Source organism: Tachyglossus aculeatus, chromosome 25 (assembly GCF_015852505.1).
Source record: "Tachyglossus aculeatus isolate mTacAcu1 chromosome 25, mTacAcu1.pri, whole genome shotgun sequence".
NCBI lineage: Eukaryota > Metazoa > Chordata > Mammalia > Monotremata > Tachyglossidae > Tachyglossus > Tachyglossus aculeatus.
The window spans coordinates 22,423,191-22,445,555 of record NC_052090.1 but is presented as its reverse complement, the minus strand read 5'-3'; the positions used below and the strand labels follow the sequence as shown (position 1 = coordinate 22,445,555).

Sequence of the window (22,365 nt, the reverse complement as noted above, 5' to 3'; positions counted from 1 at the left end):
TATTTTCTTTCTCCAGGTTATCCAAGTCCCAGGCTATCCATTGATGGGTCTTTCAGCAGATGCACATTGCTTCATTTTCTGGATTGAAAACATTCTTGCTTTATTGCGGCTAATATATATTTGAGCAGTTGAAACAGGTATGTTGCATAATTCAGCCCAAGCCTGGGAAATGTTTAAAACTGGAGAAAGGGAGCTTTGCTGGCTTAATGATGATTGAAAAATATTTGCCGTTTACCCAACTGAAATTTTTTGATGTGCACTTATTAATCTGAAATCCAGCAAAAGTTTTTCTTTTTTTCCCCTCTAGTATAAATGCACCTAGATGGTGGGATTAGTTTCCTAGGAGAGTTTGAGTAAGTGTCCAAAGAAATGGTTGAATTGGATGAGGCCTATGGCAAATGCCTGCTGTTAGGCTTCTCTAGAGAGGGTCTCATGGGAATGAATCACCAGAAAGACCTACCATTTCTCCAGAAATAACAAAAGTTTGATTTTCTTTTTTTCTAGGTTACAAGTAAAGCAAAGATGAAAAATGAAGAGCAGATGACACGGAACTGGGAGTCAGGAAGTCTCATCCTCCCCCTGGCCTGGAATGCCCTCCCTCCGCACATTTCATTTTGTTAACATGTTTTGTTTTGTTGTCTGTCTCCCCCTTCTAGACTGTGAGCCCACTGTTGGGTAGGGACTGTCTATGTTGCCAACTTGTACTTCCCAAGTGCTTAGTACAGTGCTCTGCACACAGTAAGTGCTCAATAAATATGATTGAATGAATTCTAATCCTTGCTCTTGCTCTGTCACTTACGTGCTGTGACCCTGAACCAAATCACTTAACCTTCTGTGCCTATTGATCTACTTGTTCTCCCCCTTACATTGAGACCCCTTGATGGGACTGGGACTGATTATCTTGTGATTCACATGTCACATTACTTGTGGTGATCTCAGATCTGGACAGATGCAGTCAGATGTGCTACAGAATATTCTAGATGTATTGACAAATCACCTGTTAGGTCCTTGGGAGTTTTTCATAAGTTATTTGAAATCTTCCTATCCATTCAAAAATTTCAGAGTGACACCGAGAGATTGGATATGGCTTCTCATCTTGAGTTACGGTGACTCAAGTAGAGAGGTTACATGATATTCAGGTTATATAAACAATTTATAACTTGTATAACTTATAATAAACCCTGGCTTGGTATTAACACTTCCAAATACATCCTTTATAACAAGCTCCCCTTAAAAGGGGTGGCCAGAAATGAACCTAGAATGTTTTATTGGGAATGTCTCAGTTTAAAAAGTTGAAAAAGTTACAGCTTGTAAATAGGTTCAGCTTACTGAATGCGATTGCAAGGGAAGACCAATCTAATTCACAATAGTTTGTCTTTACTGAGGTGCTTTATTTCATCATTCTCTACTAAATTTGACTTCCCTAGTCTGAAAATACTGGGCTTAATGTGGGATGCATCTATGTTCAGTGTTAGCATGGCAGGAAATGTTGGGTTTTATTAGCTAATTTAATACTGGAGGAATAGAGAGTTGAGAAAGTAGCCTGAGGGTTTCTTGCTTGCTCCATCAGTTCCTTAAATGTGAATTGTCCAGCATTAATGGCTTAGTGCTTACAGGGTGTAAAGTGCTATGCTAAGCCAATTAACATTTCCGAAGTCAGTCTAGAAGTAACACATAGAGGGGAAACAGCTATTAAATGGGAGCAGGCTATCAAAATAGGGACTGAAAGGCAGGGGGCCATGGGAGGGAGAAGGAGAAGCTAATCCAGAAGGGGTGGTGGGTGGGCCGGGAGATCATTGTAGTAGGATTTTGAAGACAAGTTTTGAAGACAAGTAAGTTGGGGGCATCATGTCAACTTCAGGCCCAGTGAAATTCCCCTATCCTCTAGCATCAATCTGCTAACCGCAGGATGATTGTTCTGTAGGGAGGTCATATTTCGTGGCCTCTTTCTAGGATGCTGTCCTAGGTAGGGCAGGCATTTATGGAGCTGGAGTTCAGGGACAGGGACTGTCAACTCTTCCATATGATGCTGATTCTTATTCTCAATGACTTGCCACCTTGTGGTTAAGAAGATTGAAAGACCCACATTTCAGTACTAAAATACTGATTAAAGGAAAAATAGAAGGGTTTTTGAAGCTTTAAAACTAAATTTACATGACTTCAGTTTCCAGTGGGGTACCACAGTAGGACTATTGGCATGGCTGGCCTGAACAAGCATGTCCAGCGAGGGTATGTGGGGCTAGTCAAATGTTCATTTACAATAGCAAACAACTTCAAACATTTCCTTGAATGAAGTCACCGTGTTTTCTCATACCAGCTGAGGGAAAATTAAACTTTAAAATCCCTCACCACCTCAAAATAGCCTATTCTTCATTAGATGAAACCAGTACTCCTGATCCATAGGTAGCAATAAACTGCTGGAGCTGTTGTTGGCACTGCAGCAAGTAAACATCCCGTTGCTGTAAACACTTGGCATTATTCAACTCAAATGGAAATGCTGCATTTGGAGCTGTACAAAACACAGAAGTTCCTAAAGGATGAGAAACAAGACTTGGGTAGTGAAAACTGCAAATGAATTCATATACTTCTCCAATTGTATTTATTGAGCACTTAGTATGCAGAGCACTGTACTAAGTGCTTGGGGGAGTACAACAAACTCCCTACCCACAACAGGCTCTGTCTAGAGGGGGAGACACATTAATATACATATAAAAATATATATACATATGTGTTGGGAGCCAGGGAGCAAAAAGGAGACACTAGGAAGTGGGAGAAGAGAGGAGGGCTTAGGGAAGGCTTGGAGGAGACTTGACCTATAAGGTTTTGAAGGGGGGGAGAGCAATTCCAGGCAAGAGGCAGGATGTGGGTGAGGTCAGTGGTGAGAGACAAGATCTAGGTACAGTGAGAAAGTTAATATTAGAGGAAAAGTGTGCGGCCTGGGCTTTAGGAAAATAGGTGAGTTAGGAGGGGGCAAGGTGATTGTGTGCTTTAAAGTTATACTTGGGCTAGTGAGTTCTGTCATCACATGGTTTAGAGAATGTAACTAGAAACTTAAAGCTGCCTTTTTGTACAATGGAAAACATGCTTGTATATTGGTAGTTTAAAAGCTGTTCTCTCAAATTAATGTAAATTTCATTGGAACAAGCCTTTTGCCAGGAAAATTGCCTGAATAATTAAACTGATTACCGTATTTCAATGTAAGAGATGTTTCAAATAATAAGATAGCAATTAAGGCGTCTTCTTTAAGCACCGATTTCCTTAAACTCAGTTTAGCGTGTGCTTCGGATAAAGCAACCCTAGGTGATTAAAAACTCAGAGTCAGACAATAGTAATTCTTCTGAAAATTTAAAAAATTTAACGGATTTTCAAAAATAGTTTTAAATACCATTGAGATAGGTTTCCTGTTTAATTCAGTGATCAGCCTAGCCCTTCAATATTTTGGACAATTGAAAACAGTTATATTTCCCTGTTGTACAGAGCATGGACTTACAGATGTTTTAATGCTGATGCTGTTAGTTTTGATCCATGTACAGAATCTGTTCTGGTCCTGCGACTTGCTAGGTAGTAGCCGTTAATTGTGTTTTTGGCTTCCGGACTGAGTTCAACATGTAAATTCTTTGCAAAAGCAATTAGCTAAGTGAAAAAAAGTATAAAAACAAAATAACACAGTGATAAAGAAATAATGCCATGGACTGGGAAAAGGAAATGCAAATCCACTCCTCATAACCTCCACCAAAGGACAATAAATAGGTTGTATACTTTGAGGATATTACATAGGGGTGAGTTGCTGTTTCGGCTGGTGTTTTAACCAGGTTGTTTTCTCTTCAGAATGTCGCTAGTGCAGTGACCAAAACTACACCTTATATGATTGGGCATTATTAATATTTCAAAACTAGCTTCTGCCTTTACAGAGAAGTAAATATTCAAAGCAGCTCCTAGCCACTGAGACTTATTACAATTTTTTCCAAAAAATCTGGTACTAATTTGTACTTTTTATACATATCTGTAAATTTATATTAATGTCTGTCTCCCTCCCTAGACTGTAAACTCCTTGTGGGAAAGAAACGTGTCTACCAACTGTTATACTGTACTCTCCCAAGCACTTAGTATAGTGCTCTGCACACACTAAGCATTCAATCAATTTTATTGATTGTACTTCAATTACACTCTCAGGGAAAAATGTGGACTGGGTAGAAGCCCCATCTAGATGAAATCTGGGAATTTCCCACTGCCAAAAACAAGATTCCACCCCTCCTGGAATCACGCACAAGTGTGCCTGTGCACTTTCAGAATATTAAGGGAAAACAAGTCCTCACTAAACCCTGAGACCAGTTGGTTCAAAGTGTTATACCTATTAGACCTGTTATACCTATTCCACAATTCCCAGTTAGGACACTTCATATGTTACTGGGATTTTAGCATTTCAGAGTTAATTAAAAGTGTTGCCCAGTGGATAGAGCACGGGCCTGGGAATCCTGGCTCCACCATTTGACTGCTATGTGGCCTTGGGCATGTCACTTAACTTCTCTGTGCCTGAGTTCCCTCATCTGTAAAAGGGGGATTAAAATTGTGAGCCCCATGTTGGACATGGACTGTGTCCAACCTGATTAGCATGTATCTACCCCAGCTCTTTGTAGACTATCTGGCACATAGTAAGCACTTAAATACCATTTTTTAAAAATCTAATTTTTTTTTGGTGATGGCTAGGTGTTTCTGATTTGGTTTAAAGACACAAGGATCTATGTATTTGCCTTATTGTAGCATGATTCGCCAGTTGTGAATGTTAACTGGCCAACTTTCTCCCTTTCATCCTAATTTCTGAAATTTCCCAGCTTCCATGATGCTTTTCATGATTAACGAGGTGAGTTGAGGATGAGGGGGTTGGGGAAGGTAGAAATCACTGTCTGAACGTACAGTGCAATTCCCTAGACTCATTCTTCATTATTTTAAAAATTCATTTTGTACATAAGCATATACAAATTTAAAATCTGCCCTGTAAATCACTAGTTTTGCCGCCCTTCTGCAGCCCCCTTTTCCTTCAGAGCTGGAAAAATGGCTAGCTATGGCAGTGGGAGAGCTACACAATCTGCCCATTTATGTCTGGGTTTTGGTTAGTCAGGCACCATACTAATAATTCTTCTCTTCTAGCCTGCCATTGTCATTGGACAGGCAGCCACTTACACAGACCACACCTCACACCCTTAAAGCTATCAGGGATATTCCTATCCCTGCAATAAAAATCCAAATCCTGAAACAAAAGTTTGGGAAATACTCTGCCGTATATACTTTGCTAGTATAATGGAGTGGAGCAGAAAGTCTAAATGAAGTGAAGTTGGTCTTCCAAGAAAACCCCCCAAAATCTTGAGTTTTTAAACTGGGAGACAATCAACAGAAGTGTCTGTGGCTAGTCCTTCTGTCCAATTACCTTTTCAAAATCTTGGACTGTGAATTGTTGGGAAGCTGTCCAAGAAATGCTTTCTTGGTCAACGGCTTTCTTTAAACAGTGCTCCACACAAGGAAGAACTGGATGGGAAGGAGATGACTCACTGCAGTGAATCAGCAGCCCGAATGAATCCATAAGGTTGGATGGAACCATACTGAAATCCTACAGCAAATGACAAGTCAAAAGATAGCAGTTACTCAATTAATTTGCAAATCAAATCAGTTTAGCAAAACGTCCTGCACAGCTGTGCCTTGGGTACTGCCACATTTGCTACGTTATCAGAGGAACATTTATGGCAACCCACCCTTACTGAGTGGATGGAGAAGAATCCAAGATGAGAAGTGCAGAGAAAATAAAGCACAAGACGTCATTTGCATGAGAATCATCATCCCCCGATACTGACTTTGCTACCACCTCGGGGGGCAGGGTGTAGTTTAAAAGAAAAAAGTAGTAAGTTAATACACGCCTGCACCCTCCGCTCCTCTGCTGCTAACCTCCTCACTGTGCCTCATTCTCGCCTGTCCCACCGTCGACCCCCGGCCCACGTCCTTCCCCTGGCCTGGAATGCCCTCCCTCTGCACATCCACCAAGCTAGCTCTCTTCCTTCAAAGCCCTACTGAGAGCTCACCTCCACCAAGAGGCCTTCCCAGACTGAGCCCCCTTTTTCCTCTCCCCCTCCCCATTCCCCCACCCTACCTCCTTCCCCTCCCCACAGCACCTGTCAATATTTTGTACAGATTTGTACTCTATTTATTTTACTTGTACATATTTACTATTCTATTTATTTTGTCAATGACGTGCATCTAGTTTTACTTCTGTTTATTCTGATGACTTGACCTTCCCAGACTGAGCCCCTTCCTTCCTCTCCCCCTCGTCCCCCGCTCCATCCCCCCATCTTACCTCCTTCCCTTCCCCACAGCACCTGTATACATGTATATATGTTTGTACATATTTATTACTCTATTTATTTATTTATTTTACTTGTACATATCCATTCTATTTATTTTATTTTGTTAGTATGTTTGGTTTTGTTCTCTGTCTCCCCCTTTTAGACTGTGAGCCCACTGCTGGGTAGGGACTGTCTCTATATGTTGCCAACTTGTACTTCCCAAGAGCTTAGTACAGTGCTCTGCACACAGTAAGCGCTCAATAAATACAATTGATGATGATGATGATGACCACATGTTTTGTTTTGTTTTGTTGTCTGTCTCCCCCTTCTAGACTGAGAGCCCGTTGTTGGGTAGGGACCGTCTCCATATGTTGCCAACTTGTACTTCCCAAGCGCTTAGTACAGTGCTCTGCACACAGTAAGCGCTCAATAAATACGGCTGAATAAATGAATTAATACACTAAGAGAGGAGAGGGATAGCAGACCTTTGCAGATGTATGTTCGGCACAGCTTTGCCGTGGCTCTTTTAATTTGTTAAATTTCCAGGCCACTATTTTCACAGATTAGTGGGTTGTTTTGTTGGTAATGGGGATAGTGTTATAATTTCGAAGGAATTATTTAACACTATTGAGATTAACGATTTAAAGCGGCTTTGCAACTTCCAGAGTTTGGTGCTATCCCACATGGCATCACTAGAGGGAAGGCACGCAACGGTAAAGCAGCGTGGCTCAGTGGAAAGAGCACGGGCTTTGGAGTCAGAGGTCACGGGTTCGAATCCTGCCTCCGCCACATGTCTGCTGTGTGACCTTGGGCAAGTCACTTAACTTCTCTAAGCCTCAGTTACTTCATCTGTAAAATGGGGATTAAGACTGTGAGCCCCACGTGGGACAACCTGATCACTTTGTATCCCCCCAAGCGCTTAGAACAGTGCTTTGCACATAGTAAGCGCTTAACAAATGCCAACATGATGATTAAACTCAACATGATGATTAAACATCATCATGATGATGATTAAACTCAACGGGCAATTGCTGTTAATCTCCTTGGACAAGGGGCAATCTACACTAATAATAATAATAATGATGTTGGTATTTGTTAAGCACTTACTATGTACGATGCACTGTTCTAAGCGCTGGGGGGAATACAAGGAGATGAGGTTGTCCCACGTGGGACTCACAGTCTTAATCCCTATTTTACAGATGAGGGAACTGAGGCACAGAGAAGTTAAGTGACTTACCCAGGGAACTGAGGCACAGAGAAGTTAAGTGACTTACCCAAGGTCACAAAGCAGACGTGGGGGAGTTGGTATTCGAACCCATGACCTCTGACTACAGGGCCACCTGTTAAAATGCCAACGTCCTCAGGCCAGTCTGCTCTCTAACCCGATCAAATTTAAGCAGTCCAAGTGGTCTTATCTACCTCGGTGATTCTCAGTCATTTTTACCCTAAAATTTCTTATTGATTAAATGAGTACTTTTCCTTACCATAAACTCCCCCTCCTTCTTAAGATTAAAACTAATCATCCAGGGTGAGCAAACTATTGGTAGCAAACGCCATTTGTATACAATACAATGATAAAACATAATATATCCTTATATTATTATTATTATTATGGTATTTATTAAGTGCTTACTATGTGCAAGGCACTGTTCTAAGCACTGGGGAGGATACAAGGTGATCAGGTTGTCCCACGGCAGACTCAGAGTCTTCATCCCCATTTTACAGATGAGGGAACTGAGGCCCAGAGAAGTTAAGTGACTTGCCCAAAGTCACACAGCTGACAAGTGGTGGAGCGGGGATTTGAACCCATGACCTCTGACTCCAAAGCCCATGTTCTTTCCACTGAGCCACACTGCTTCTCTATTATGATATATTATATTATATTATATCTATTATTATATCTGTAATATATAATATATATAACATAATATACAATATATATAATATATAATACATCTATAATATATCTATTATAATATACCATATCATAATATAATATATCATTTATATTATTTTATATTTATATATAATATAATGTAATACTATTTATATGTTTGTTATTTTATTTTATATTTATTATAATATGTATCCTTTATTATAATATAATAAAAGGTTATTGAAAAGGTAAAATGTTTTAGCGTAAAGTCAATAAATTATTATGAAATGTACCTTACCATCTGCCCAATGAGAGTGCTATTCTTATACACATGTCTCTTTGAAGATGAATCCAAGTCAATAAATGACCAGAAACTAGTCTGAATTGGAATGTTAATCTGCTGATCAACTCCTCCACACTTCTTTCCAGGGATGTACATTGTAATGGTTCTGCTCTCTAAAACTGATAGGCCAGATACCCTTCTGTTACTTGCATTCATTGTTGTATAGTAGTCTCCAAATGAAAATAATTCCTTTGTTCACAATGTCAGGAACCACTGAATATTTACTCTGACAAAATTAAATTATATATTCTTGATTGTAAGTACTAATATCTGAGGGGAACATTCAAATGCTTAAATGTAGAAAACTAAACTTATGGAGCGAAAAAGATCAAGAGGCCTTCCTAACCAACTCTCCACTCTGAAGTATGATTATACCCATGTCAAGGAAATCACATGATATTCTATCCTATAAAGACCTTTTGAGAGCTATTTAGTCATTTCTTTTGGTAGTTTGTTCCTAATTAAAGGAGCCAAATTTCTTGTTTTGCTTTGAGTGGAGATGGAAAACAGCTGGTCAACATTCTCTTTTAAATTTTGGTTGCTGCCAGTTTGATTTTTATTTGTACAGTCCAGGAAATGAAGGTATAGTTTCGTGTCTGGACAAACTTTTATTTGGGATGCTTAAGATGCAGGAATTCTATGAAGGTCTTAGGAGGTTTTTTATTGGGGTTTTTTTTAGGTATTAAAGCCATGTTACATTTTTTACCTTCAGTCTTTGTAAGTTAAACACCATACCATTTTATTTCTTAATTCTTTTGCTTACATTGCCCAAAAGTCTCATAACCTGACACCCAGATTTTAAGTGTTCCTGCAGTTCCTTCTCACGCTCTTATCTTGGGCAAGTTTTGTTTACATGGCCTGTAATTTTCATGCAATAAACATAACCAAGTTCTAGTGAGGACTGAGGTAACTGAAGCTCTGCCCTGACTCTAATTAGGCACTTGGACATCTCCTAACACTCACTACCCTTCCTAAATTTAAGTTCCATTCCAGTATAAGACATCAGGGGAGCCAGGCAAGCTGAACAGGGTATGGGATTGGGGCAGCTGGTAGAGAAGCCTTGCAATGGCTCTCTTTTTAGCTGTGGGAATACTGTAAGGGTGCCCAAACCTGGGTAGGCTTGGCTTCAGCCCAGGTTAACAAGAAGGTTTTGGTCAGGAACAGAGTACGCTTTATTCTTCTTACGAATTTTCAGAACTGCTGTTCCAGCCCTAGTTGATAGTGACGACTTCTGCTTCCTGGCTTTTAAAACTTGCCTACACAATTAAAGAACAGAGGTTCAGTCCCAGTTTGCTTTCTTGACCAACTACATCTCAAACACTGAAGGCAGCAGTGACCTTCCGCTGGAAAAATGAAGCTGGGTTCAATCAGGTGTTTGTGGAGGTTTTGCCTGAATTACCTGGACCTGGCAATCTGATTGCTTCATCAGTGATGATCCAATATCAATTCATGCAATATCACAAAAAGATATGGTAAAAATAAGAATAGTTGCTTCTTGGAGCTGGTTCTTAGTTTTGTTACAAATATTAGCCCAGTGGACTGGACTGGGATTCAAAAAAAACCTGGGTTCTAATCCTGTCTCAACATCTCCCTGCTGTGAGGCCTCAGTTTCCTCATCTATACAATGGGGGTGAAATACCTGTTCTCCCTGCCACAAAGACTACTATGATTATCAAGAGCTTTAAAAATAGTAATGTGAGTTAATCACTTCTAGTTCAAGGTTGAGATAGGTAGTTTTCTGAAGTTGTTAATTTAATTAGATAGCAGTGATAGCAGTGCTAAGAGTATATTGTAATAAGTAAATGCACAATAAAAGTTAATGCAAACATTCCACTTGGGAGTTACCTAGAGTTAGAATTCAGGACACCTCTTCTTGACAGCATATATTAGTACCCAGCTTAAATAATAGTTAATTATGGACATGTTGGTTTACCTGACTGAAGCAGTTCCAGTTTATCTTTTTTATATGAAGGCAAATCTCCTATAAAGCAAATTCCATCTTTGGCAAGGAGAACACTGCAAGCTTGAATGTTGGCAGCCCCAGTTCCGTACTTATCTTTGGACACAGTGGGGAAAATTTCACTACCAGCTGGGTGACGTATACCACGGGGCACAAGACACACACTGAAATTCAGAAGCCTAGGAAAAAAATAACATTCCTCATTATAAGGTACTTTCGCTCAATGTTTTGCATGATAGTAATGGGCATGAAATATTACTATAACATTTTGAGGGTTTTATTTTCATAGATGCCATAATCTTGAAAGAGACACTGAAAGGTTATTTAATCCACCTATTTTTCAGGGAGGACTACATCTAAACCATTTCTAAAAATGTATCCTTTTGTAAAGACGTCTACTGGTAAACACAACCCAGTGTTAAACATCTCTCATTGGAAAAAAAAAAATATTCCTTACACTTAACCAGTGTCTTATTTCCTACCAAAACAAAAGGGTTCCAAAATTGTCAACTTTCACATCAAACCTAGCTGAAGGACTGGTTTCAGGGGAGAAAATATTTCAGTAATGTACTGCTAGAAATCAGAGATTGGGTGTTATGAAAGGTTGTTTGATGGTGACCAGGAAGGGATTGAGCTTAAAAAAAAAAAGCTTCCTCCCCTTTTTGTCTAGCAGAAGAATTTGATCTCTGCCATTACAACACTGATCAAGAAAGTACTGCATTTTCCCCCTCTCTCATTATTGTCAATCTCTTAGTCAATGTTCTACCTACAGTAAGTACTCAGTAAATACTACCGAATGATTAAGTGTTCATAAACTTCCAAAATGCCATTGTAATAATAACATTCTCTCCTATAGTTAAATGGTCCCATAGTTCTTGTTCTCTAATTTTTTTCCTCATCTTTGAACTCCACTTTTAACCTTCTCCAAGCAGTTTGGATAACAAAACTACTCTTCCAGTTCAAAGTGGAGGAGAACATTTAAAGTTCGGAAGCCAAGTTCCCAGCTCCCAACTTCGTAAGAAGCAGCAGGGCCTAGTGGAAAGAGCACAGGTCTGGAGTCACAGGACCTGGGTTCTAATACTGGCTCTGCCACTTGCCTGCTATGTGACCTTGGGCAAGTTACTTAACTTCTCTGTTCCCTCATCTGTGCCTCTGTTCCCTCATCTGTAAAATGGGAATTCAGTAGCTGTTCCTGCTCTTTAATTTGTGAGCCCCATGTGGAACGTGATTTATTTATTTCTGCACCAATGTTTAGTACAGTGCTTGACAGAGTAAGCATTTAAATATTAAAATTATTATTATTCATAAATAAAAGATGAATATTTTAAATGTTCAAATTTTGAAAGCACAGAATACTAACATCTGGTTAAATAACTTTATAACTGTTTTGATTACTATATTCCATAACCAGCAGTACTTCATATACGGTTACTTTGTGTAGGGTGGGAACATTTCTTCCAATTCTTTTGTATTGTACTTTCTCCAGCAACTAAGATAATGCTCGAGGACAAGCACAGTTAATGCTTAATATATACCACTGATTGACTACATTTGGGAACATACTTTAGAAGTAAAAGGAAGTAGTCTGGCCTTGTTAGAAAGATCACGGGTCTGGGAATCAGAGGATCTGGGTTCTAATCCCAGCTCTCCATTTGCCTTTGAAAAACCTGGAGCAAATCACAATTTCTCTGTGCCTCAGTTTCCCTATCTGGAAAATGGAGATTCAATACCTGTGAGCCCCAGATGAGATAGGGATTGTTTTCAACCTGATTATCTTGTATAGAGCTTAGTATACAGAGCTTTGCACATACTAAGTACTTTACAAATAACACAATTATTATTGGTAAGTAAAACATGTGATGCCTGTTCACAATTAAAAAGAAACTTTGCAAATTTAATTTTACCTGTCTACCAGTAGTTGGTCACTAGTTATAATTAAAATATCCAGGTAATTGGCAGCTTCATTGTCTTTATCACTGGTCTGTACTAGACTCATCAACAAACAGAGTTTGAGTGTAGTGTAAACCCCCGGTGGAACAATTTGTGATGCAAAGAAGTTGGCAAGTATAGCCGTAAACTTCCAACATGAGTTTGAAGTCATGGTCAGTAGATTCCTAAAGTTATCACCAATATCAGAAGGATCTGAAAGTAAAGGATGACATTTCTTTTAGTTTACAGAACCTATTTTAAAAGTTCTCAGCTTTATGGATGCTAATAATGATTGAGGGTTTGGGGTGAAAGAGGAAGGAAATAACCACTCACCATAGATAAGGACACCCCAGTAGTTACATGACTGAGATAAAAAAGTATTGGAGATACCTGATTCATGCACTTTTCCTTACTATAATGCTTAACACTGTATGCTTAGCATATGTCCTTTTCTCTCTAAATACCTGTACATTAGATAGAATACTTAGGGATACTAGTCATTTACTTTGTGTGGCTAAAACATGTTGATTGTTTTTATACAATTATCACCATTCTATAACAATACCCACCCATAAGTCTCCAGGCCTCAGTTACCACATCTGTTAAATGGGGATTAAGAGCGTGAGCCCTTTGTGAGAGAGCGACTGTGTCTAACCTAACTTGTATCTTCCTCAGTGCTTGGCACATACCAAGTGCTTAACAAATATCATTATTATTATTATTCTAAAGAAATGTAAATTAAAAACATTGTTAAAGCACTGTACTAAGTGCTGGGGTAGACATAAAACAATCAAGTTGGACACAGTCCCTGTCTCACACAGGACTGGGAGAAGGATTTAATCCCCATTTTACCGATGCGGTCATTGAGGCACACACAAGTTAAGTGACATGCCCAAGGTCACACACAGCAGAAAAGTGGAGGAGCTGGGGTTACTGTATTGTTAAGTGTGGTCTAATGGAAAAAGCATGGGCCTGGGTCCAAGTCAGAAGTCCTAGGTTCTGATCCCAGCTCCACCACTTGCCTACTATGTGCAAAGTCACTTAACTTATCTGTGCCTCAGTCTCATTTGAAAAAATGGGATTAAATACCTGCTCTCCCTTCTACTTAGACTGTGAGTCAGCTCTATCAGACAAAAACTACCTGATTTGATTATCTTGTATACCTGCCCCACAGTTCAACCTCTCCTTCTCCTGTTGGGGTAAAAGTTGGATGGAGCCAGGAATCTTGCTCCTGTAAGCTGCGTAATATAGTTGCCACTGGTGAGGGTGGGTTTTCGTGAATGGGTAAGTTTATCCATTTGCCAGGATTTTCAGAAAGGCAACCATTAGTATTTCAATCAATTAATGATATTTACTGAGCAAATAACAGTATTTACTGAGCACTTACTATGTGCAGAACACTGTTCTAAGAGCTTGAGAGAGTACAAGTGAGTTAGCAGAACGTTCTGTGTGCATACTGCATGCAAAGCGCTGTTCGGAGAATTTAGGAGAGTACAACCCAACAGATTTTGTAAACATAATCCCTGCCCTCTAAGAGTTTACAATCTGTGAGTTCCTTAAGGACAATAATACTAATAATGATGGCATTTTTTAAGCACTTACTATGTGCAAAGCACTGTTCTATGTGCTGGGGAGGTTACAAGGTATTCAGGTTGTCCCACGGGGGGCTCACAGTCTTAATTCCCATTTTATAGATAACTGAGGCACAGAGAAGTGAAGTGACAAAGTCACAAAGTTGACAAGGAACTATGTCTCTCCTGTTGTATTCTCCTAAGCACTTAGCACAGGGCTATGCACACAGTAGGTACTCAAATACCAGTGACTGATCAATCTTCATTCAACTACTCAATGAAAACAATACCTAATTTTCCATTCATCAAAGCATATTTTAAATTGTGGGGGCAGTGAGAGGCCTAATGGAAAGACTATAGGTCTAGAAGTGAGGAGACTTGGTTTCTACTTCCAATCACATCTTTTGCCTGCTGTGAGACCTTAATTTCTTTTTGCGTCAATTTCCTCGTCTGCAAAATGGGGATTAAATACCTGTCTTCCCTCTGGTGAGTCCATGCAGGACAGGGACTGTATCTGGTATGACCATATTGTATCTATCCCAGTGGCTAGCCTGCTATTTTCAATTAGTAAGCATTCTTAACAGATACTATTGTTCTTATTGTTATTGTTAATGATACCTGTATATATGTATATATGTTTGTACATATTTTTTACTCTATTTATTTATTTATTTATTTATTTTATTTGTACATATCTATTCTATTTATTTTATTTTGTTAGTATGCTTTGTTTTGTTCTCTGTCTCCCCCTTTTAGACTGTGAGCCCACTGTTGGGTAGGGACTGTCTCTATATGTTGCCAATTTGTACTTCCCAAGCGCTTAGTACAGTGCTCTGCACATAGTAAGCGCTCAATAAATATGATTGATGATGATGATGAGAAACATTTCATGTTTTTAAATGTCAATTCCCTTTAAAAAGTAGTTTGCTGTAGATGCACAAATAAAAGTGATATTACTAAATTTTTCATAGAACAAGACTATCTTTTATACCATTAAAAAGGCAAATTTCATCATCTGCCTTACTGCCAAGACTTTTTGATTGATTAGTGTCATCTATGTGTTTGAAAATTCATCAGATTTCTTTTGGTTTGAGCAGAAATATTGCATTACACTTCTCGAAAGAATGCGGCTGGGGAAATAGGAACTGTTCTTCTAAACAACACGTTTATTTGGATAGAACTTGGTAGTGTTCAAAGAAATGGTTGTGTGTATATATGGGTGGTTTTGATCAAAGCGTAAATGCTGTGTTTCCTTTAATATGGAGTTTTTGTTTAAAATGTAGCCCCCATGTTGTAGAACTGTCAATACAAATCTGCCGCTTTATATAGAGATATAATTATCTTCCAAGATAAAAATCATTGTGGGATTTGCAAATCAGGTTCTTTTGGATTCAAATAGCACTAATGATCATGTTTTCATATCTAGCAAAGCTCACAATTTGCTTTCCTTTATTAATTCATTACTCCATATGTTTTTCTTACCTCGTGTTCTACACAAATGTATGCTGTTGGCCTCTATACAGATAGCTGCTTGTGAACAGGTTTTTACACAAATTGGAATTCCTATAATTCCATACTTGTTTCCTATTTTCATTTTATTGGATAATTCATCTAAAATCAAATACATAAGATATTTATTCACCAAATAAGCACTGCACATCTCAAGTAATATTTTACCATGACTACATTTTAGTGGCTGTACCTTTTAAAAGTTAGGCAGGTAAAGATAACTTGTTTATAAACTCACTGGTTCCAGAAGTGGCATTTCAGAAGTATTTATGACTTGCAGTCCCCCAACTTGGGTACCCCCAACTAACATCCCCAGCCTTTTTAGCTCCTTTTATGGGAAGTAGAAGACAAATGGGGGACAGTGGGGGAAGCAATGAGTACCTACAGCCTCTGTGATATCATTTTTAATTTACTTCCAGATTCATAATGCCATCTGGAGCTCTAATACCAGAATCTGGGAAGCAATGGATAAGGCTGCTGCTTTCCTCCCAATCACAAAGGTAAAAACCATCTGAGGAAAATGTAGGAGATGCCTGGGGTGGCAGTTTGGACTCTAGATCTCTAACAGTAACATGGACTTTCAAGTAGGTATTTCCAGAGGTCTTGTCCATGTTGACTTTTAAGAGACAAGAGTGGCCCAATGCTATGCTAAAGCTGAAGTGTAGGTCAAGGTGGTAGAAGTTTACTTCTCTTAAATTAAAAGAAACTACTTTGCAGTATCTTTCAGGATTTTAAAAGTTTTGATAATGACTTTTTGTCTGTCAAACTTAGCCACCTTACCTCTTAGGAAAACTGAGAGAGACTGAAACCTGCATGGTTGATCAGAATATCCCTGAAGAGCACAAAGGGCTTTTGCAGCAATTATTTCAACTATCTGTTTATCTTAAAAAACAAAGGGAACAAATGGTTCCTTACTGGAAAACATTTCCAATTTAATTTTCATGAGTCTACAGTTTCAAAATTACACTTCAAAAGATGAGACTGAAATTTTAAAGTTTGTCATTTTACCCCCAAGTACTCTAAATTTTCTGTCTTCTTGAAGTGGTGAAGCACACAGTTTACAAAAGAAATCATTTCTCACTGTTGCTGATTCTGTGGCACCGGGAACATGTACTCTTATATATTGAAATCCTGAAATGAAGCACAGCTCCAATTTGAATCCATCTTTAGATTTAGGCACCGCTAGTGATTAAAACATGTTCACTTGTAAACCAGCTGTTATTTCCTGGAAGCTAGCAAAAGACAGGCTGCCCAATAGTTAAATATTCAACCTTCTAAGGGTGTCTGTCAAACATTTGCTGAAATTTTTTCGGAGGATAGAGAGTAGCCTCTTGGATTCAACATCTGCAGACAGCTGTTCAATTAAATTATAACAAGCCCAATTTTCTTCAGATGCCTTGTAGCAATGCGTATTAATGTTCCTTGACCCTACAGGACTCTCTCCCTTCTGCCTGGAACACCCCCTCAGTTCATATAGAGCAGACCACTGCCCTCCCCATCTTTGAGGCCCCTCTGAAATCACATCTCCTCCAGGAGGCCTCCCCTGATTAATCTCTCATTTCCCCTATTTCCCTGCCAATTGCTACTTCAACTCTTTCACATCACCTAAGCACTTGGGTACTGGCCCCTCCCCTCCATTGCACTTATTTATGTAAATATCTTTATACTCAATTGCTTCCTCCTTCCTGTGATTTATTTTAGTGTCAATATCTCCCACGAAATTGTAAACTCCTTGAGGGCAGGGATCATGTTTATACTTTCTCTATTGTACTTTCCCAAGGGCTTACTACTGTTATCTCCACAAAATAAGCACATAATACTGATAATAATAATAGAGAAGCAGCATGGCCTAGTGGACAGTGGATAGGCCTGGGAGTTAGAAGGACCTGGGTTCTAATCCCAGCTCCACGACTTGTTTGCTGTGGGACACTGGGCAGATCACTTCTCTTCTCTGGGCCTCAGTTACCTTATCTGTAAAATGGGGATTAAGACTGTGAGCCCCATGTGGGCCTGGGACTGTGTCCCACCTGATATGTTTGTATCAACCCCAGCACTTAGAACAGTGTTTGACACATAAGAAGTGCTTAACAAATACTACCATCATTATTATTATTACATTTCCTTATATCCTCATTTCTAAAACCTATAATTTATTTTAATGTCTGTCTCCTCACATCAATTTTAAAATTCTTGATGGCAGGGATCATGTTTACCTACTTTATTATACTTTTCCCACGTGCTTAGTACAACGTTCTGCACCCTGTATGCGCTCAATAATGCTGATTCTGACCAAGTCAATTTCCATTATATTCATCCCTGTGAAATGCTTGAAAACATGACGTAATTTAATGTTTTACATTCTCATTTTAAAGTTTTACCTTCTGAAAAGGGGCATGTTTCATCTGAACAAAGGAATCTTGCACCTTGGGTGTATTTAGTTATAGTTGTCATTGCAATTACTATTCCTTCCACCTTATAAAATCTCTCAGATATGTAATCGAATGGAAACTCACAAAGATCGAAACAATAACTTGGCAGAGAAGGTAAATGTGTTATTTTCAGAACAATGTTAATCTAAGAAAGAATGAAAATGAAAACTGCATTACTGAAAACTGCAGAGCCCAATACATTTGTTAAAATGTATTAAAAATGATGAAATGGAAAAATGAGATGTATACATGTAAAATATTCTGTTGAACTAAAAGGTAAAAATAAAGGTACCTACTAGAAAATGTAGAATTGGAAGAAAATTCACTTCTGTATGACATTTTTAATTAGTATTAGTTTAATTCCGCTCAATAACCAAAGCTTACCTGAGTTTCTGTCTTTAACTGTTCAATTAATGAGAGAGTTTTAACAGCAACAAAACAGACCTGAAATTTAAAATAAAATAATTTTGCTAAGGAAATAAACAAATAGACTAAACATGATTTTGCCTTTAACTTACTGACTGAAAAAGTTGGGCAGCTTTCAGAGGCTGGTGTAGAATGTGATTTCCAAGAACTGCATCCAATTCAACCACATCAGAAGGATTTATTAAAATATTAAACCGATACACAGCATAACTTTGTTTCGATTCTGTAAATGAACATTGACAATAGTCAAAGCATTGAAAATTAACTTCAAATACAGTATCCTTTCTAAACATTGTAAAACTTTTCTCTCAATGTACCATTATATCGCTTGCAATCATCTACGAATCTTTGAAGACCTCCGCTCCTGTCAAGGTACACAAGGGCCGCCTCCTTCAGTTTTAGAGGATTTAGCATTATTCACAGTTGATGATTCTTTTTTATTTACAAGTCATAAGATTATAACCACTGACAGCGAATACACCTCAGCTAATAGATGTGATGACGGTGGTGGAAAGGCCTGTAAAGAAATGAGTACAATTCAAAGTGTAAGTCTTGCAGATACTCCAGCAAAATATGGGTGTTATCAGTACTAATGACAATGTCATAGGTGATGGAAAATAGAAGACAAATGGCATGCAGTTTTAACTATAACCCAGAAGTAAATTCACAAGGTCCTTTAGTCAAACAAAATATACAATTTGACAATAAAATTTTATCAACGATCAAGAAGCAAAATGGCCTAGTGGCAAGAGCATGGGCTTGGGAGTCAGAAGTTGTGGGTTCTAATTCCTACTCTGTCACGTCTCTGCTGTGTGACCTTGGGCAAGTCACTGAACTTCTCTGTGCCTGTTACCTCATCTGTAAAATGGGGATAGAGACTGTGAGCCCCACGTGATTACCTTGTATCCACCCCAGCGCTTAGGAAAGTGTTTGGCTCATTGTAAGCGCTTCACAAATACCATCATTATTATTACTGCCCCAGGGCTTAGAACAGTGTTTGGCACATAGTAAGCCCTTAACAAATACTATCATGATAAGAATGGGGGCGCAAATAGGGTCCTCACTGATATTTGGGTTTTTTTCTAAAATATGGTTGTTTATTCCATTAATTCTGCACAATAATGCTGAAATGCGGCAACCACAGTAACTACCAGAATACAGAAGCGAAGTTATGGAGTGTGTGACTGGAGTGAAAGGGATTTAAGCAACACTGGGGGAGGATGACACGCAGATTCGTGAAGGGTTCCCTATTTTTCTGTTACACTGTGCTCTCCCAAGTGCTTAGTAAGCGCTCAATAAATACGACTAACTGAAAAACGAAGACACGAATTACCCAGATCATTACGGGAAATGAGACCCAGAGCTGATCGTCTGTTCCTGTTTTGGCTCGGGTTTAGAGAGGACAACGAGACCCATATCCCTCACGAACACCTCAAGCGGGAGAAGCAACGTGGCTTAGTGGAAAGAGCCCGGACTTGGGAGTCAGGGTACGCGGGTTCATTCATTCATTCAATCGTATTTATTGAGCGCTTACTGTGTGCAGAGCACTGTACTAAGCGCTTGGGAAGTACAAGTTGGCAACATATAGAGATGGTCCCTACCCAACAGTGGGCTCACAGTCTAGAAGGGGGAGACAGAGAACAAAACAAAACATATTAACAAAATCAAATAAATAGAATAAATATGTACAAATAGAGTAATAAATACGTACAAAGCCTGGGTTCTAACCCAGGCTCCACCACTTGTCTGCTGTGTGGCCTTGGGTAAGTCACTTCTCTGCGCCTCAGTTACCTCATCTGTAAAATAGGGATAAAGACTGTCAATCAATCAATCAATCATATTTATTGAGCGCTTACTGTGTGCAAAGCACTATACTAAGCGCTTGGGAAGTACAAGTTGGCAACATATAGAGACGGTCCCTACCCAACAGTGGGCTCACAGTCTAGAAGGGGGAGACAGAACAAAACATATTAACAAAATAAAATAAATAGAATAAATATGTACAAATAAAATAAATGGAGTAATAAATACGTACAAACAAAGCCTGGGTTCTAACCCAGGCTCCACCACTTGTCTGTTGTGTGGTCTTGTGTAAATCACTTCTCTGCGCCTCAGTTACCTCATCTGTAAAATAGGGATAAAGACTGTGAAGCAATCATATTTATTGAGTGCTTACTGTGTGCAGAGCACTGTACTAAGCGCTTGGGAAGTACAAGTTGGCAACATATAGAGACAGTCCCTACCCAACAGTGGGCTCACAGTCTAGAAGGGGGAGACAGAGAACAAAACAAAACATATTAACAAAATAAAATAAATAGAATAAATATGTACAAATAAAATAGAGTAATAAATACGTACAAACAAAGCCTGGGTTCTAACCCAGGCTCCACCACTTGTCTGTTGTGTGGTCTTGGGTAAGTCACTTCTCTGCACCTCAGTTACCTCACCTGTAAAATAGGGATAAAGACTGTCAATCAATCAATCAATCATATTTAGAGTGCTTACCGTGTGCACAGCACTGTACTAAGCGCTTGGGAAGTACAAGTTGGCAACATATAGAGACGGTCCCTACCCAACAGTGGGCTCACAGTCTAGAAGGGGGAGACAGAGAACAAAACAAAACATATTAACAAAATCAAATAGAATAAATATGTACAAATAAAATAAATACAGTAATAAATACATACAAATAAAGCCTGGGTTCTAACCCAGGCTCCACCACTTGTCTGTTGTGTGACCTTGGGTAAGTCACTTCACTGCGCCTCAGTTACCTCAACTGTAAGATAGGGATAAAGACTGTCAATCAATCAATCGTATTTATTGAGCGCTTACTGTGTGCAGAGTACTGTACTAAGCGCTTGGGAAGTACAAGATGGCAACATATAGAGACAGTCCCTACCCAACAGTGGGCTCACAGTCTAGAAGGGGGAGACAGAGAACAAAACAAAACATATTAACAAAATAAAATAAATAGAATAAATATGTACAAATAAAATAGAGTAATAAATACGTACAAACAAAGCCTGGGTTCTAACCCAGGCTCCACCACTTGTCTGTTGTGTGGTCTTGGGTAAGTCACTTCTCTGCGCCTCAGTTACCTCACCTGTAAAATAGGGATAAAGACTGTCAATCAATCAATCAATCATATTTAGAGTGCTTACCGTGTGCACAGCACTGTACTAAGCGCTTGGGAAGTACAAGTTGGCAACATATAGAGACGGTCCCTACCCAACAGTGGGCTCACAGTCTAGAAGGGGGAGACAGAGAACAAAACAAAACATATTAACAAAATCAAATAGAATAAATATGTACAAATAAAATAAATACAGTAATAAATACATACAAATAAAGCCTGGGTTCTAACCCAGGCTCCACCACTTGTCTGTTGTGTGACCTTGGGTAAGTCACTTCTCTGCGCCTCAGTTACCTCAACTGTAAGATAGGGATAAAGACTGTCAATCAATCAATCGTATTTATTGAGCGCTTACTGTGTGCAGAGTACTGTACTAAGCGCTTGGGAAGTACAAGATGGCAACATATAGAGAAGGTCCCTACCCAACAGCGGGCTCACAGTCTAGATGGGGGAGACAGAGAACAAAACATATTAACAAAATAAAATAAATAGAATAAATATGTACAAATAAAATAAATAGACAAACAAAGCCTGGGTTCTAACCCAGGCTCCACCACTTGTCTGTTGCGTTCCTTGGGTAAGTCACTTCTCTGCGCCTCAGTTACCTCATCTGTAAAATAGGGATAAAGACTGTCAGCCTCACGTGGGACGACTCAATTACCTTGTATCTACCTCAGCGCTTAGAACAGTGCTTGGCACATACTAATAATAATAACGGCATTTATTAAGCGCTTACTATGTGCAAAACATCATCATCATCAATCGTACTTATTGAGCGCTTACTATGTGCAGAGCACTGTACTAAGCGCTTGGGAAGTACAAATTGGCAACATCTAGAGACAGTCCCTACCCCACAG

The 22,365-nt window shown here is 39.0% G+C and overlaps 1 protein-coding gene across 5 annotated transcripts; it reads right to left on the bottom strand.

The window, feature by feature from the left end:
* Positions 1-1,249: 1,249 nt before the first annotated feature.
* MCMDC2 (minichromosome maintenance domain containing 2) lies at positions 1,250-22,067 on the bottom strand. Of its 5 annotated transcripts, none has more exons than XM_038766633.1 (15): positions 22,035-22,067; positions 18,693-18,892; positions 18,468-18,598; positions 18,334-18,393; positions 17,899-18,094; positions 16,529-16,651; positions 16,301-16,402; positions 15,494-15,622; positions 12,416-12,653; positions 10,485-10,690; positions 8,507-8,670; positions 5,426-5,605; positions 3,491-3,633; positions 3,187-3,296; positions 1,250-2,530 (listed from the first exon to the last, which is right to left on the bottom strand). In XM_038766633.1, exons 2-15 carry the CDS (start codon positions 18,787-18,789, stop codon positions 2,364-2,366), a joined length of 2,046 nt encoding a protein of 681 aa, XP_038622561.1. In that variant the 5' UTR covers positions 18,790-18,892; positions 22,035-22,067; the 3' UTR covers positions 1,250-2,363. The 5 variants fall into 5 exon arrangements, with proteins under 5 accessions (XP_038622561.1, XP_038622558.1, XP_038622557.1 ...); XM_038766630.1 differs by lacking the exon at positions 16,529-16,651 and having other exon boundaries at positions 1,250-2,057; positions 2,350-2,530; XM_038766629.1 differs by lacking the exon at positions 16,529-16,651.
* Between the last annotated feature and the right edge of the window lie 298 nt (positions 22,068-22,365).